The sequence below is a fragment of the Mustela lutreola genome, chromosome 1 (assembly GCF_030435805.1).
Source record: "Mustela lutreola isolate mMusLut2 chromosome 1, mMusLut2.pri, whole genome shotgun sequence".
Classification (NCBI taxonomy): Eukaryota; Metazoa; Chordata; class Mammalia; order Carnivora; family Mustelidae; genus Mustela; species Mustela lutreola.
This window is the reverse complement of record NC_081290.1, coordinates 183,507,511-183,525,340: the sequence shown is the minus strand read 5'-3', so window position 1 is coordinate 183,525,340 and position 17,830 is coordinate 183,507,511. Positions and strand designations below refer to the sequence as shown.

The 17,830-nt window shown below is 40.2% G+C and overlaps 1 protein-coding gene across 1 annotated transcript; it reads left to right on the top strand.

Annotated features, from left to right (window-relative positions):
- Positions 1–12,746: 12,746 nt before the first annotated feature.
- BTG4 (BTG anti-proliferation factor 4) lies at positions 12,747–16,604 on the top strand. The gene is made up of 4 exons (XM_059155792.1): positions 12,747–12,919; positions 13,423–13,560; positions 14,368–14,566; positions 16,335–16,604. Exons 1-4 carry the CDS (start codon positions 12,747–12,749, stop codon positions 16,515–16,517), a joined length of 693 nt encoding a protein of 230 aa, XP_059011775.1. The 3' UTR covers positions 16,518–16,604.
- The last annotated feature ends 1,226 nt before the right edge of the window (positions 16,605–17,830 follow it).

Genomic DNA, 17,830 nt, shown 5'->3' with positions numbered 1-17,830 from the left:
AGACTTCTAAATACTAATTTAAGCTTCATTATTGTTTTAAAATTAGTTTTTACTTTTTACTTTTTAAATTTTTAATTAAGATAATTGACATATACAGGGCACCTGGGTGGCTTAGTCATTAAGTGTCTGCCTTTGGCTCAGATCATGATCTCAGGGTCTTAGGATTAGCCCCATGTGGCTCCCTACTCAGCAAGGAATCTGCCCCTTCCCCTTTCTCATGCTTGGTCTCTCTCTCAAATATTTATTTATTTATTTATTTATTTTTAAGATTTTATTTATTTCTTTGACAGAGGGAGATCACAAGTAGACAGAGAGGCAGGCAGAGAGAAAGGAAGGGAAGCAGGCTCCCTGCTGAGCAGAGAGCCCGATGCAGGATTCAATCCCAGGACCCTGAGATCATGACCTGAGCCAAAGGCAGTGGCTTAACCTACTGAGCCACCCAGGTGCCCCTCTCTCTCAAATAAATAAGTAAATAAATAAATAAAATCTTAAAAGATCATTGAACATATAGTATTAGTTTCAGGTATACAACATAGTGATTTGACAATTACATACATTATGAAATACTTGAAGTGTAGCTATCATGTACCGAGTTAGCACAGTATTATTGAATATTTTCCCTATATTTAGGGAAGACAGCATATTGTATTTTTCATCCCTGTGACTTATTTTATAATTGGAAATCTGTATCTCTTAATTCCCTTTACCTATTTTGCCCATTTCCCCACCCTTCTCCCTTCTGGCAACCACCAGATTGTTCTCTGTATTTATGAATCTCTTTGTTTTTTGTTTCATTTTTTAGATTCCATATATAACTGAAATCATATGGTATTTCCTTTGTTGGACTTACTACACTTAGCATAATCCCTCTAGGTCCATCCCTATTGAGATGAATTACAAGATTTTCTTCTTTTTTATGGCTGAGTAATATTCCATTATGTATCTATATATATACATCTTTATTTATCCATCTGTTGATGGACACTTGGGTCGCTTCCATATCTCAGCTATTGTAAATAATGCTGCAATAAATATAGCAGTGCATGTATGTCTTCAAATTAGTGTTTTTGTTTTCTTCAGACAAATACTCAGAATTAGAATGATTGCATGATATGGTACTTTAATTTTTATGTTTTGGAGGAATCTTCATATTGTTTTTTATAGTGGCTGCATAGTTTATGTAAGCTTCATTATTGGCACTATTTAGGAAAAAAGTAAAAGCAAATCACTGAAGGTAGGGACACAGAAAAGGCTATATGAAAAATGTGGGGTCAAGCTGGGTCTAGAAGGAAAAGTAGGACACAGATAAAAGAAAACAGAGGGGGATGTTCTTGGTAGAATGAGCAACTTGTGAAGGAAAGATGCCAGTCGGTTCATGGAGACCATAACACCTGGTCAGTTGGGAGAGCTAGGAGTGGGTTCCCGCTTAGGGAAATAAGATTAAAGAGGTAGGTACAGAGGAGATAGATCATGGAGGAACATGGGTGTCAGGCCACAGAGTTTTAATCCATTCTCTTGACTGCAGGGGCCCATGACTTACACGATATGTTGGTCTGTGGAGATTAATAAAGAGGCATGGGTTAGAAGAGGGAGAGGGGGGAGACTAAGTGTCCATTTGAGCAATTATTTTAAGGACCTAGGTATGAAGTGATGTAGAGAAATGGTATGAACAGGAGAGACTTTGGGAAGGAAATGGCATAGGACCTGGTGACTGATTAAAGCAAAGAGACAACAAGATGAACCTCCAGGTTCCAACGACAAACCAAGACCCTGGGGGGCAAACCTAGTCAGAGGCTAATTATTTACGTTCAGGCATGTTTAGTTTAGGTGATCAAAGGACATTGGTGGAGTTGGATGTTGGGGGCTGCAATCCTTGAAAGGAGAGATTTAGTCCTTTCCTAAAGTGGCAACTGTTGAAGTCTGAGGATGAATGAACATCTGATATCTGCTTGGTCCACCCGGGACAGAATGGGGGACCAGTAGAGGGGTGGGGGTCGGATTCTTGAATACAGAGTGAGGAAAGCGGAAGGCTCAGGACCAGCTTTGATTGTATCCATGTACTCTGTAAGGGGTGGGATAAGAAGTAGGTCTTGAGCCCACTAGAAGTAGGAGAGAGGACTCCCAGCGAAGCCAAGCTGTTATAAACGGGGTTGTATACACATGTGAATTCAAGGGAAACAGCTGCCTGGCCACCACCACATCATGAGGCCACCACCCATCATGATCAGTGGACAGCAGATGACTGCACCTGCTCTTCCAGAATGTTCGTCTCAGGGCTTTATCCATGGAGGCAGTGAGGGGTCCATGTACTTCTCTGGACTATTAGGAAACAGATGAACTTTCCTGGTTGCTTCCCACCACTGGTTAGCCCCTGTCCCCTCTCCAAAAAGCCTCATGTAGATTTTTCAGGTTTTTAGAGGTAATTTCAGGTCATCAGAGTACACAGTTGAAGAAAGTCTGTTCTTAAGAGCTCTAGAGGGCACCTGGGAGGCTCAGTTGGTTGACTGCCTGTGGCTCAGGTCATGATCCCGGACTTCCGGGATCGAGTCCCACATAGGGCTCTCAGCTCCTTGAGGAGTTGGCTTCTCCCTCTGACTTTCTCCTCTCATGCTCTCTCTCACTCATTCTCTCTTAAATAAATAAAATGTTAAAAAAAAAAAAAAAGAGCTCTAGAATGTGTTCTGTAAGTATATGAAGCCCAAACCAGGAAACTGACCGATTATCTTGTTAATACATTCATCAGCATGAAAATACTTTATGCCATTCCTTTAAGTCTACTTATTCTTGTTTTTATTTCTATTCTCCCCATTTGGCACTTAAGCCTTTTTTCTAGGTGGGGTTTATATTCTTTAGTTTTAAAGAATTATATACCTCTAAAAAGTATCACATAATTCTGATTTGTTACTTTTTTAAAGATTTTATTTATTTATTTGACAGACAGAGATCACAGGTAGGCAGAGAGGCAGGCAGAGAGAGAGGGGGAAGCAGGCTCCCTGCTGAGCAGAGAGCCAAATGTGGGGCTCCATCCTAGGACCCTGGGATCATGACCTGAGCCGAAGGCAGAGGCTTTAACCCACTGAGCCACCCAGGCGCCCCTGAATTGTTATCTTTATTTCCTCTATATCCATAGAGCACATACCAAGGATTTCATTAAGTTCAAACATTTTATCAAGTTCATACTGTCTTTCCCTCTTAGCTCATCTGTAGCTCATTTAAATCTCAAGCTTCATTCCTTCTTCCTGGGTACAATCTTCCTTGGAGCCTGGAGCCTCATCGTGAGCTTTTCCTTCTCTAACTCCTTCTGCACTTTATATAGTCACTCTGCAATTAGCACCATGCATTAGTAAGAGAATAGTATTCTCCAGTGCTCTAATTGCATTTTTGAAATTAGCAAATTTTGTGATAGTAGAGTCCTGGTGTATGTAACACATTTATTATATTAGTACAGAGCACTGTGTATACATTGTCTTACATCCTGAGTTGTTTGCAGTGGACTATCTTGGTTTCCAACTTAATGCGTTTCATGTATGTTTGACTACACTGACTATATTAGTTTTGGTCCTTGTAGCACAATGCCACTTACATTATGATTGCTCAATAATGCACATAGAAAATACACATGAAGTAGGAAAAAGGCTTGTGGTAAATACACTTGCATGGTAATTTTATGAAAAAGAAGCATCTATAGTTTGATTCATTTAGTTTATCAGTAAATGTTTTGCTTAATAGGTTAGGCAGCTCAAAACTTAATTTCTTTTGGGTTCAAATTAACATTGCATACCTGTAGAATTTATTCAGGTAACATTTTAGCATATGCAATTTTGTATCAACAATGAGTGTAACTTCCTTAATATGTGATTTGAACATAACGGGACTGAAGAGTTCTTTGTAGAATAGTTCATCGCTTTATAAAATGGTGATTTCTTGCAGTTATTTAAAAAATGTACTTTCTGTCAGAAGTGGGATTTTTGCTACAACATCTGTATATTTTTTCCTCATTAACAACTATAGGCTTTTGTATATGGATGTAACTTGGAACTTAAGAAAGGGACGCTAAGGAAATCAAATAGGTCTGATGGTAAGACCAGCTATCACTTCAAAAATCCAGTGAATGTATATGCAAGGGAGAGTCTTACACTGTTGGTGGGAATGCAAGCTGGTACAGCAACTCTGGAAAACAGTATGGAGATTCCTCAAAAAAGTTAAAAATAGAGGTACCCTACGACCCAGCATTTGCACTATGAGGTATTTATACAAAGGATATAAACAGTGATTCCTACACCCCAATGTTTATAGCATAAATGTCCACAATAGCCAAACTGTGGAAAGGGCCCAGATGTCCATCAACAGGTGAATGGATAAAGAAGATGTGTTGTATATAATTGTGGAATATTACTCAGCCATCAAGAATGAAATCTTACCAGGGCACCTAGGTAGCTCAGTAGTTAAGCATCTGCCTCTGGGTCATGTCATGATCCCAGGGTCCTGGGATCAAGTCCCCCATTGGCTTCCTGCTCAGCGGGAAGCATGCTTCTCTCTCTCTCTCTCTCCACTCCCCCTGCTTGTGTTCCCTCTCTTGCTGTGTCTCTCTCTGTCAAAGAAATAAAATCTTAAAAAAAAAAAAAGAAATCTTACTATTTGCTATGACGTGGAGGGAACTTAAGGGTATTTTGCTAAATGAAATAAGACAGTCAATTATCATACGATCTCACTCATATGTGGAATTTAAGAAACAAAACAGATAAACATAGGGGAAGGGAAGGAAAAATAAAACCAGATGAAATCAGAGAGGGAGACAAACCATAAGAGGCTCTTAATCATAGGAAATACACTGAGGGTTCCTGGCGGGGATACAGTAACCGGGTGAAGAGTGACAAGGAGGCACGTGATATAATGAGCATTGGATGTTACAGGACACTGATGACCCATTGAACTCTACCTCTGAGATGAAAGACAAAAAATGGAGCATCAAAAGAAATAGTAGCCACCACTGAATTGATTTATTCAGTGAATGTTTACTGAGCATCAGATGTTATAGTGGGAAGAATCATTTAAAAAAAAAAAAAAAGACAATTGAGCAAAAAGCTGTCCTGTGAAGTCTAACTCAGAGGGAACATTATAAAATACATTACTCCAAGATGCACTGTTTGTGTTGGATCCTGCTTGAGAGGATCATCTTCTAAAAAAAATAATAATCTCTAATACATGTAAAAAATCCCATGAATGTAATGTTCAATGTATATTTTTAAATTTTTAAAAATTATTAAATGAATAAGAATTTTCAATTTTATGCTGATGTTTAGCTAAGATCAAGGAGACAAACGGAGAGGCAGATTTTCAAGGTTTACCTTTATTCCACTACTGATGAGCCCTGGGGCTGGAAGGTGCCTTAGTGATGGAGCTGAAGTCCCTCATGTTCAAGGAAGAAATGTAATTTGGGAAACGGTTAACTTGTACAGGATCATTTTGGTCCTTTTCGTGTTTTCTGCCATTTGATTCTCTGTTACAGGTTTAATAAGAAGGTAAAATATGTCTTTTTAAAAGAGATTTTATTTACTCACATTGCATTTTTTTATTTAAATTCAATTTAGTTAACAGAATGTATTACTAGTTTCAGAGGTAGAGTTCAGTGATTTGTCAGTGACCTGTAACGCCCAGTGCTCCTCACATCACGTGCCCCCTTCATGCCCATCACCCAGTTATCCCACCCCCCCCCAACCTCTGTGCCAGCAGCCCTCAGTTTGTTTCCTAGAGTTAAAAGTCTCTTATGGTCTGCCTCCCTCAAAATAGATCTTTGATGTGCTGCCTCGCCATTCTATTCTTCATCCTCATTCTAAATGGCCAAAATCCTCATGTTTCCACCTGTTTCTCTGGTGCCTCCCTCAGGCTTCCTCCCCTTTTCCAAACATCTCTAGACTGAACAGGATTCTTTTGTTCTATTAAGGATAACTCATTTGGCATTTTCAGAAGGAAATCCTGAAAAGACAACATCTAATCAGGGGACTAAATGCCTTCTAATGGGAATTTTAGACATTATTTAGAAATGCTGGTAGAAATAGGTCTCTCTCTCTTTTTTTTTTTTTTTTGTCTTCAGATTTCTTTGAGAGAGAGAGAGGGTGAGTGAATGAGCTAATGAGATAGAGAGAAGGAGCGGGGGGTGGGGGGTGGGGAGCAGACTCCCAGCTGGACAGGAAGCCAGATGTGGGGCTCCATCCTGGGACTCCAGGATCATGACCTGAGCTGAAGGAGGTTTGTCTTCACATTTCAGCATTCTCTTTCTTTCTTTCTTTGACAGAGATCACAAGTAAGCAGAGAGGGAGGCAGAGAGAGAGAGAGAGAAGGAAGGAAGGAGGCAGGCTCCATGCTGAGAAGAGAGCCCGATGTGGGGCTCGATCCCAGGACCCTGGGACCACGACCTGAGCTGAAAGCAGAGGCTTTAACCCACTGAGCCACCCAGGTGCCCCTCAGCATCCCCTTTCTATTCTACTTAAACATGAGGTTGTTTTAGGCTGGCCCCGGCTAGACTTTCTGCTAAATTCTCATGTCCTGTCAATGAGCATTTAATTGCCATCTAAACCTCTGTACATGGGATCTGAACCAGCCACTATTCTTTTTCTCCCAGGTCTTCTGCCAAACACAGTTATTTCAATGAAACATTATTGTCTTTGTTACTGAGGCTGGAAACTTGGAGTGATTTTTGAGTATCCCATATCTCGAAACTCTGCATCCAAATAGTCACTTGGATACATATTTGGTTTCCTTCTCTAGATTATAAACCCCTTGAAAGTTGAAACAAAATGTTTTAATCCCATGGCACTTAAAAGCATCTCACATGCAGCAGACAATCAGGAAATAGTGGTGGAATGAACTCAATTATAACAGAAGTTCTAGTTGTCATTATGCGTAGGAGGTGATTTAACAAAGGTGTTTAAAACCACCCAAACAAATAACTGAAGGAAGTCTTGCATGAAGTTTAGTTTCTATTTGTTTTTTCCTGACCTCTAAGGAGGTCTATTGTTCTAGTCATAACATCCAAGGCCTGCCTGGGCCTGTTGCAAAAAATATTGCTAGGGAGGGTTCAAAGCCTCATCAGCTAATGTGTTGCACCAACTCAAAATGCACTGTAACAGTATGTCATCCGGGAAAGTGAATGAATGAAAGAATTATTCAACACCGGACACCACACTAGTATCATAGATGCAAACACTAACCATTCAAAAAGGAAAAATTTGAGGATATGCTAATGTGTATGTTGTCTTTAGCTCCCAAATTTTATTTCAGCAATATATGATTAATTGTCCTCATTTCCAATTATTTTTTACTTCTAACATAAATAAGAACAACAACAAAACAACCTTTGCAAAAGTTATCCCAGCAAAAGCTAGAAAAGATGAGGATAAATGATGAAATCTGTGATAACGATCTTTGCTAAGCTCAAAGCATTACGAAGCAATCAAGAGTGTAAGATAAACGTGAAATCCCCTAAATGGCTAGGAGCTCTCTCTCTTCATACTCTTCCATCTCTGCTGCTTATTAAAATCACTGGAAGAAGCTTTTAAAAGTCCCAATGCTCTGAATGCCCTCCATCCCCCTTCAGTCAGAATGTCTGGTGGTAGACTCATGTCCGGCATCAGTATTTTTAAAAAATATTCAGGGGTGCCTGGGGGCTCAGTTGTTAAGTGTCTGCCTTTGGCTCAGGTCATGATCCTAGGGTCCTGGGATCGAGCCCCGCATCGGGCTCCCTACTCCATGGGAAGCCTGCTTCTTCCTCTCCTTCTGCTTGTGTTCCCTCTTTCGCTGTGTCTCTGTCAAATAAATAAATAAAATCTTAAAAAAAGTATATTCAGGTGACCCCAAAGTACAGCAGTTTGGAAACCCTTGTAATGGAGTAAAGGAAGAAGAAATGTATCGTGGAAAGTTGAAATCAGTAAGATACTGTGAAAGTGGAAGGTCATTAAGGTCCTAGTCACAACTTAATTTCATTTTTACATGTTTTGGGCATCTAGAGACTCAATACTTAATACACTGGACTGAGCTAGCCTCATTAAGTCATGCCATTACTTGACACCCAGGTAGGTGCTCAGCCACCATTTCCATAGTCCCTAGATGATCATTTCTCATACCTCCTGACCAAAGATATGACAGTAACCAGCATAATCCTATCTGTATTTCCAATAACAGTATCTCTATTTCATCTCCGTCCATCAACTGGTGAAAGTTTCAAGTTATACCAGCCCAGGTTGCCAGGAGCCATGCCTACCCTTATTCTACTACCACTAGGAATGAAGCTTTTATTTCAGCCAGCCCGTGAGTAAGCCACTTCCAAAATTCCATTTTAGAGACTCTTTCCTTAAAATATCCCTGGTCTAGGGGGCACCTGGGTGGCTCAGTGGGTTAAAGCCTCTGCCTTTGGCTCATGATCCCAGGGTCCTAGGATCGAGCCCCGCATCGAGCCCTCTGTTCAACAGGAGCCTGCTTCCCTTCCTCTCTCTCTGCCTGCCAATCTGCCCTACTTGCGATCTGTCAAAAACAAACAAACAAACAAAAAAACAAAACAAACAAACAAACAAAAAAACCACATCCCTGGTTCAAACGGTCTTGGACTATGTTCCTCAGAAACGAATTCTGAGATCGGGAACTGCATGCAGAAAGTTCACTAGGGAATCCTCTTGAGAGACATACCTATGAGGGAGTAAGAGAGACAGGACTAGGCGGAGGGACAGGTGGACCAATGACACCTTTGCAATTGAAGATTCAGTCTATTTCATGGGGAGCTCCGGGGATGGGATGGCTCTTCAGAACTGTAAGGGGGCCAGGTTTTTGTATCCCCACATTGGCCAGTCAAAGGCTGCACGGCAGGCCGCCCCTCGCAGGCGATGGGATGATATCTTTTGTGAGGTGGTTCCCGAGAGTGAGCCCCAATGAGAAATGCACCTTTGAGCCATTAGCATCTGGTGGTCCCTGCAGCTGGGGGATGATGGTGTTGACCCTGAGGAGGGGAACTGGCTGAAGGACCTCAGTACCTATTATACTGTTCAGAATGACTTCTCTTTGGCCAACGGGAGCTCTTCATGGAGGCTCACATCTTTTGACATGACCCACTTGTTTTGCATAGCTTTCTTGCTTTCTGGTAAAATACATTCCAGGCTCATCTAATGTATTACCTGAACTAGAACTGGAATGAGCCATTTCTCCAAGGAATTTTTTAAAGTGAGAAATGGTATTTAGAGACCACAAAATGAGTGTTTCGATTGCCTATTGATTCTAGATCTTTCAGTAGACAGAACCGAAATACAGATTTTTGCGAAAAAAACTCAAGTTCATATTGATACTACCATTTCAGATTTAACATTATAGGGTTTTTACCCAATTTCCTTGATTTTACACTTTTATCCTTATTTCCTTACATTGAAAATCTTAGTTCATAACAACATTAAAGTCAATATTTTTATTGCTCTGTTCTAGTCCATTCTCTCTCTCTATATGTAAAATTTCAAAAGAGTAATACTGATAGGATGGTCTCTCTAGAATAGATTGGAATGTGTTCTAGAGTCATGTGGATTTTGTCAAAGCCCTTTGCTTGATCTTTTTCTTAAAGATTTTATTTATTTATTCCAGGGAGAGAGAGAGAAAGCACGAACGGGGAGAGGGGCCGAGGTTGAAGGAGTAGCGGTCTCCGTACTGAGCAGGGAGCTCGATGCAGAGCTCAATTCCAGGACCCCGGGATCATGACCTGAATCGAAAACAGGCACTTAACTGACTGAGCCACCAGGTGCCTCTGCTTGATCTTTGTTCTATTCAACTTGTTTATTACTGGAGCAGGATACATTCTTGCCAAATTTACAGGTAAGAGGTAGTCAAAACAGTATTAGAATGTATTGAATGACAGAATTGCGTCACAAATAAATCTTGATTTCTTATAGTGATGGTCTAAATTTAAAACAATGGGATAGGATAGGTAAAACTGCAGTATGCAATTGCTTTATACCCCCATTTAATCCACATAGCATTAGAAAAGACTTACAATAAGATGATAAATATAAACTTTTTATTATAAGAAAGGTTAGCATTTTTTAAGGACTTACGATATGCCAGGCACTCTGCTAAATACGTCATACAATTTCATAATTCAATCTGGACAAGAGCCTCATAAGACAGCAGCAGTAGTAGTAGTAATATCTATCATTTACAGAGAATTTACAGAGTACTTGGTACTATTCTAGGCATTTTGTATTTAATTCCCATAACCCTCCAAAGCATTCCAGCTCTGGAAGTCTGATTCCAAGGCTATAGCTACACTTTTTACCCCCCCTTTTACAGAAGAGATTTTGAAGAGGAGAGAGACTGAGAAACTTCCTTAAATTCTGGTAAACGGAGGACTGGGATTCAATCCCATGACACTTGATTCTAAGCGGATTTTTTAAAAAATCAGTTCTGCTGTATTCCCTTTTCTCTGGACAAGATGTGTTCATGCGTTATTGATTGTAATCTTGTTAACAACCCGGCAGGAGGGGGAGGGTGCGGCAGGAGAGGTGGTCACTTTCTTGTGCTTCCCATTTCGCAGATCAGAAATGGAAAGTTTAGGAGGTGAGCAGGTTGCTCCAGGATACATAGAAAGTGAGTCGTAGAGTTGCAATTCACACCCGGGTCTAACTCCAAAGCCCATATATGTATTTATGTATGTGTATATATACATATACACATTTATATTATATATATATATATATATATATATATATAATTTTTAAGATTTTAAGATTTATTTGACAGAGATGAGAGAGGGAACACCAGCAGGGTAAGTGGGAGAGGGAGAAGCAGGCTTCCCACTAAGCCAGAAGCCCGACTGGGGCTCCATCCCAGGACCTGGGACCATGCCCCCAAGCAAAAGGCAGACCCTTAACAACTGAGCCACCCAGGTGCCCCCTAAAGTCCATATTCTTAAACCTTAAGATGCGCAAGAAGAGAAAGAGATAGAAAACTAAAAGCATGAGTAAAAAAGATGACTTGCAAATTGAGTGCGGGGCAGTGGTTGGATGCACTGCCAGCAAGGTGGGTGCCACCCGAGGCTGTGTTCTAGAAATACAGTGTTTGCCGCAAGGGAGGAGACAGCCCCGCTCTGACCTGCCACGGCAGAGCACACCTGGGGCACTGGGTGTCGTTCTGAGCTGTGCACTGTAAGCAAACGTTACCGACATACCTGAAACTCCTCCGCAGGCCAGCGCCGAGCACGGTGAAGCGGGAGGAACGCATCTACGGGAAGAACTGTTAAAAGCGGAGTTTCGGCCTCCAAAGAGAAGACTCAGGAGAGGCTGATGCGCTGGTATTTGAAGCATCTTCCTGCCGGGGGGCCTCAGACGCAGCCGAGTCTACACTCCCAGAGGGAAGAACCAAGGCCTCCATTCGGAGGGATTGATGCCTCAGGGCAAGGAAACCCTGCTTGGGACTGGGAGATTTTCAGAAATGAAATGGGCTTCCTTTCAAAAGGATGAATTCTTTCTCACTGATGAAGAGCCTGACCACGGCTTATGGAGGGTTTAAAGACTTATATGCCAGGTGCAGTGGTTCTTAAATTTTAGTGGGTATAAGAATCACCTGGAAGAGCTCGTGAACTACCAGTTCGCAGGCTTGGCCGTTAGAAGCCTCGATTCAGTTGATCTGGGATAAGGTCCACGAATCTTCATTTTTAACAAGCAGCCCAGTGGATCCTAATGAGGTGGTCAGTGACCCACACTTTGAGAACCAATGAGAATAGATAAACTCCAAGTTCCCTTCTACTTATTTTGCAAATAAACATTCTAGCAAAAAATATGTGTAGTCAACACAACGATTGTTCAAAGAAAGTTGCCATAAGTTTTATACATGATTCAAGACAAAATTCTTTAATGTGTTGACAGTTAACATTAGAGACAAAACTCCTGGAATATAGGCGATTAGGATATGGTAGGAGGAGAAGGCTTGATTGATTCTCAATCTACGTCATAAGAGACAAGACTTTAATGGCAAAATAGAAGAGACAAATCGAAGTGGAAATTTTTTTTTTTTTAAGATTTTCAGATTTTAAAGGACTCACTCTACTTATACCAGGGAGCTATCCGATGGGGACCTAGAGGAAGCTATTTAAGTACCCTAACAGGCTACACCTGTGTAAGGTTAAACACCTGACAGGCTCCGGGACCTTGACTTATATAAACTTCAGCCTAAATCTAACAGGACACGTGTAGGGGAGAGTGTCTTCCAACACTGGCTCATTTTCAGTTGGGGCTAAAGCACTTTTTCTGGCAAGTATAATGTATGTTTGATTAAGTTAAACTTTTACTTAAAGCATGTGACCTGAGAGTCACATTTTAGAACTACTGTATCCTGAAATGTTTTACTCTCTGTAAACATGTTTCTAAAAAGCAGTACTTGAGTATATCTTACTGTCCCTTACCAGGACTTTTTATTTTTTTTAAATTTAAGTTGCATAATATTTCATTTTTTGCTTAAGTGGATTAAAGTTCTAAAAAGCCCATCTTTTTTTCCTTGAAAACACTAAAAACTGACTAGCTGAGGAACTGGTGTTCCTGGCTATTTTGTTAATTGTTAGTATTGATGTGCTTATTTTGCTCATGAAGGACTAGCAAACGATTTCGATTTTAAACGTAAGGTCTATAAACTTCCATGCTGATGACCAGTGTGACCCGGTCTCTGTTTCGTTATCCTCGCTTCCTTTTGATGGTTGCAGACCTCCTCCTTTCTCTTGAACCATGAGGGATGAAATTGCAACAGCCGTTTTCTTTGTCACAAGATTGGTGAAAAAACACGACAAGCTGAGTAAACAGCAAATAAGAGACTTCGCAGAAAAGCTGATGACGATCTTATTTGAAACCTACAAAAGTCACTGGCACTCTGACTTCCCTTCCAAAGGGCAAGCCTTCAGGTGAGCGCCGCTGTGGACGATGGCAAAGGGAAGTCCGTCACAAGCGAGCCATCCCCGTTGGCAAGGATTCTGGTGGCAGAGTCTGAGCAACAGAAATGTTATGGGCTCAGACCGACTTGAACGTGGGCTTAAAGGAAAGAGATGCAGCGGCTGGCAGTTTGTCGTCAAGCACTATGTAGTTTAAATACAGTTGAAGACTTACAGGGCAAACCCCCTTATGTGAGGTGGACCACACAGTCTCTAACTTGTGTTCACCAGGAAAGAGATGCAGAGAACGTTCATCCCATTAATTGAGTGACTGAGTGATGTAACTCACAGTCTGAGTGGTTGTGTCAAAAATCGATGGTTCTAATCACCCAGCTGGGGAGGGTGGGGATGGGGTGGGGGTGGGGTCACAGGTTGGGGGGGGGGCTGTGAGTATTGAAGCCGTTTGCCCATCACATGATTCTTCTACTAAGGCGCCTGTCGCCACATCTTTGTTTTGCTTTCTCTGCTTTTAAAAGGTGTATCAGGATAAATAATACACAGAATAAAGATCCCATTCTAGAAAGAGCTTGTGCTGAAAGTAAAGTGGACTTTTCTCACCTGGGACTTCCAAAGGAGATGACCCTATGGGTGGATCCCTTTGAAGTGTGCTGTAGGTGAGTAATCTCCTGGGAGGGGGCGTGCCTGTCACCCCGGAAACCGTGGGTTGCATAGTCAGCTCTGTATACCTTTGTGAGAGATGGTACCTCACAGTCCTGCGGCAGTGGCCAAGGTCACGGGCTGGTTAAGGTTTCCAATGCAAACTTGATTCACACGAACTTCTGCTAGGAGTGGGTGGCCTAGAAGCACAAAGACTTGACCCAGTATTTGAAATCAGAGTGGAACCCCTGCACTTCATTGCCAACCGTAGATTATAACGACAAAGTATTCTAGGCAGTATCAAGGGGGTGAGAAGTTGCAGTGCCGTCCTTTAGCTGAAATGAAAGAAACTAGTTCTTGTCTTTTTCTGAAAAATTCAGCAAGAGAGCCCTTGCAGAATAATAACCCCCATTAATTATAACCCTGTGTGGGGCGCCTGGGTGGTCCAGTTGGCTAAGTGACTGCCTTCGGCTCAGGTCATGATCCCAGGTCCTGGGATTGAGCCGCATCGGGCTCCCTGCTCCGTGGGGAGCCTGTTTCTCCCCCTCCCTCTGCTGCTCTTCCTACTTATGTCTCTCGCTCTTTCAAATAAATAAATAAAATCTTAAAAAAATTTTATAACCCTGTGGTAGCTGAAGGTCACAAGGTCTCTTAATTTGCTGTGCTGTCAAACTATTTCCATTTTTTTTTTAAAAATAACTTTTTGCAGATTAGTGAGTGGTCTATACAAGAGAGTAGAGATTAAAAACAAAAAAAACCAAAAAAACAAAACCTTGTGAAATTGTGAATCCCTAATGAATACTTCATTTTCTTTTCCTGCTTAGGTATGGTGAGAAAAATCATCCATTTACAATTGCTTCTTTTAAAGGCAGGTGGGAGGAATGGGAGCTTTCCCAGCAGATCAGCTGCGCTGTTAATAGGGCCGCTTTGGACTACAACTCTGGCCTTTCCTCGGATGAAGAGAGTTGTAACAAAAAACCGCAGATCATTCCTAAAGTGAGCAATCCAAAGAGCATTTACCAGGTAAAGTGAGTTTCAGTTCTTCTCTGTGCTTTGTCTTTTTTTCTGTTCTAATTCTGAAAAGAATTTGTTCTCTGTAAAAGTGGAAAACAGAAAAAACCGTAAAGATTAAAATCACAGCAGTAACATTCTGGAAAAATTTTTTCTTCTATATGTAGTTCCACTACTTGGCTGAGTGATCAGTAGCTACACGATCTCCTGGAATACTGTTTTTCTATGTAGTATATGGACACAAGTTTCCTTTAATCCAAATTCCTTCACGATTAAATCTGAAAATTAGTGGGCTTTCTCGGCAACAGAAAATTACATACCATTTGTAGAAAACTTGAAATATTAAGAAATGGTCAAAGGTCTGTAATCCCACCACAAGAACAGTTTTTCTAAAAAAATATAAAATATGTGTTAACCACAACTCCTAGAAAGATCTGCATATTTGTGTGTGGGAGATATGTTTCATGAAACAATAGTTATCCTTACTTGGCATAATGCCCTCCATAGTTGCTATTCAATTAAATCGATTTCAACCACCTAAATGAATTTCCTGACCCAGAAATCGTGGCAACCCTCAATTTGAAAAACCGTGATCTAGACACACCCTCTATTGACATTGTATGTATATACTTGCTTGTATGTTTTCTGAAATTAACCCCTTATGCATGTTAAGACAATTTAAATACTTAACATTTTAATACTTATTTTTTCTCTTGGAATTTACTTAATCTACTATTGGCAGACGTCTAGATTATTTCTTTGTTGTTGTGATAACTTGTAGAGATGACAGAATTTTAATTTATTTTTGGAGACTTGATTCTCAGACATGGAATTACTGGATGATAGGATGTGAGGATGTGGGTCTTCCACTGTTCTGAATATGGCCAAAATACCCTCGAGGAGATTTTGTTTACTTGTGCTCTGAGCAGCTCCTTGTGAAAGGGTCTGTTTTATCATTTTCCCTAAAATTGGTTTTTCTCATTTAAAAAGACATAATTTGCTAAAGACACTATCAGTTGTAGACTATTAAGTATTAACTTAAAAAAACCAATATTCATGTGCCCAAATGTTTTGGGTACTTACTGTCTTATGAATTTGTTCTTCACCCATTTACTATTTAAGGCCTTAATATATTATTATAGGTTCTTCAAAGGTTAGAAATATTTTAACCCATTTTCATATTATTGGCAAGTATTTTTTCTGTAGTTTGCTTCCAAACTCTACAGTTTATTATATATTTCTACACATATAAAAGTTAAAATCATGTAATGACCTACATACCCTTAATTTTGTTCTTCTGCTTGGAAAGACTTCCTTCCATCTAGGGATCAGATCTACAGCCAGCTATACAATTGGAGAATGTCTTTTCAGAGTGCACTCTGCAAAACATCTGTATTGGTCATTTGGGATGTTGAAAATGGATATTTCTAGACCTCAGCCCTAGAGGTTATGATTAGACAGTTTTGGGTTAAGTAGGTGAGGGGACAGGTAGGGTAGAAGAGATCCCAAGAATATACACAAACTTGAAGATCCGTTTTTAAGTATTTTAGTGGGATTAAAGACTTAATTTTGTTAAAAGGTATGACATGACTTTATTACCACCACTCATGCTAGACCATTTTCCAACGATCATCAGCTGCTCTGATTTCTATTCATTTGTACTCACTGTACTTTCTAAAGATTTAGCTTCTGAGTTATGGGTTTGTGTTTAGTACTTGGGTCTAGCCTATTACTTCAGAGATGACCTTCTTTTTCACCTTTTTTTTTTTTTTCCCCCCAGGTTGAAAACTTGAAACAACCCTTTCAATCTTGGTTCCATGTCTCCCGCAAAAAGAATGTGGTGGATGGCCGCCTGGGCCTCCTGGGGAACACTTACCCTGCATTTCATAAAAATCCCAAGAGTCAGAGGCCTGCTGCTCTCCCCCGGGTGGACAGGTACCACTGGGTCAACATGAACCGATAACGTGGTGGCTGGGCACTCGGTGGGACAGAGCTCAGAGGAGCTGCTTTATTTTCTCTAAAACAAAAGGGTATCTGAGTTTGAGAGGCCCATGAAACAGAAAAAGTAATCCCATCAGGGACAGGGTGCTGTACCTGTAAATGATTTCACACAGATCATGGTTATGTTCTTAGCTGTACTTTTAATTCTTCCTTAATTCTATGTGAAGTTTTATGTAACACTAATGAATGTATTCAGTAAGGTAATAGAATGAAGATATTGACTTGTGATAAGATTCAATGAATTATGAAAAGGAACAGTTGAAATAAACGTACTATGTTTTTAATCTTTCTAGTTCAGTGTTTTTGCAAGAAAGCTTCGAAAGCTCGTGTTTCTTCATTAGCCATTAAAGCAGGCAGATCTTCACTTAGAAGAGTGTGATCCGTATGATATGGTCTCCTGGCCACACTTGTTACCCATCATCGCTGCTCTATTTTACAAGGCCACTGGGAGTTTGTTTTAAAATTACTCTTTAAGATACAAAATTCCCTTGTTGATAGGTCTTTTAAAATTTTTGATCTATTTCTCTACCTCTTAATAGACTTAATTATGACTTGTTTTATAACTGTGACACCTGTTCATTATAAGGATTAAAGGTAATGGAGTTAAAATCAAAAACTTAATGAAAAAAATTTAGCTAGGCAAAAATGTATACCACCAAGAAAAAAAAAAATCCCTACCATTCAGCCAGAAACTACCACTATTAAAGGGCATCTTGGCTCTTTCCACAATTTGGCGATTGTGGCCATTGCTGCTGTGAACGTTGGGGTAGAGGGGAGTGGGGTGGGGGGCTGGGGGAGCCTGGTGCTGGGTATTATGGACGGGATGTATTGCATGGAGCGCTGGGTGTGGTACATAAACAATGAGTCTTGGGAACACTGAAAAAATAAAATAAAAAAATTAAATACCTTCATTCATTCATTACATGTAATTGCCCGAGATTTAGAGATATTTTGATCCTTGTATTTAAATACAATCCACTAGAATGGAATATCTGATATCAAGGGCTGTTAAGGGTTTTGATTACTGCTGTGCACATGGTAGGCATTCAATAAATATTTGTGAAAGAAAAAAACTACCGTATGAACAATAAATGGTGACCATCTTTACAGACATCTTTACTTTTTATCTGTATACAGATGTAAGAACTGATATACAACTTAAGGAAAAATATACAATAGGAGCTATTTAAGAAGTAACTAAAATTAAAAAATTAAAGTATCTTAGCAAAACAAAGATACCTAAAGGTGAAATATTCATAAACTTTCTACCACCAA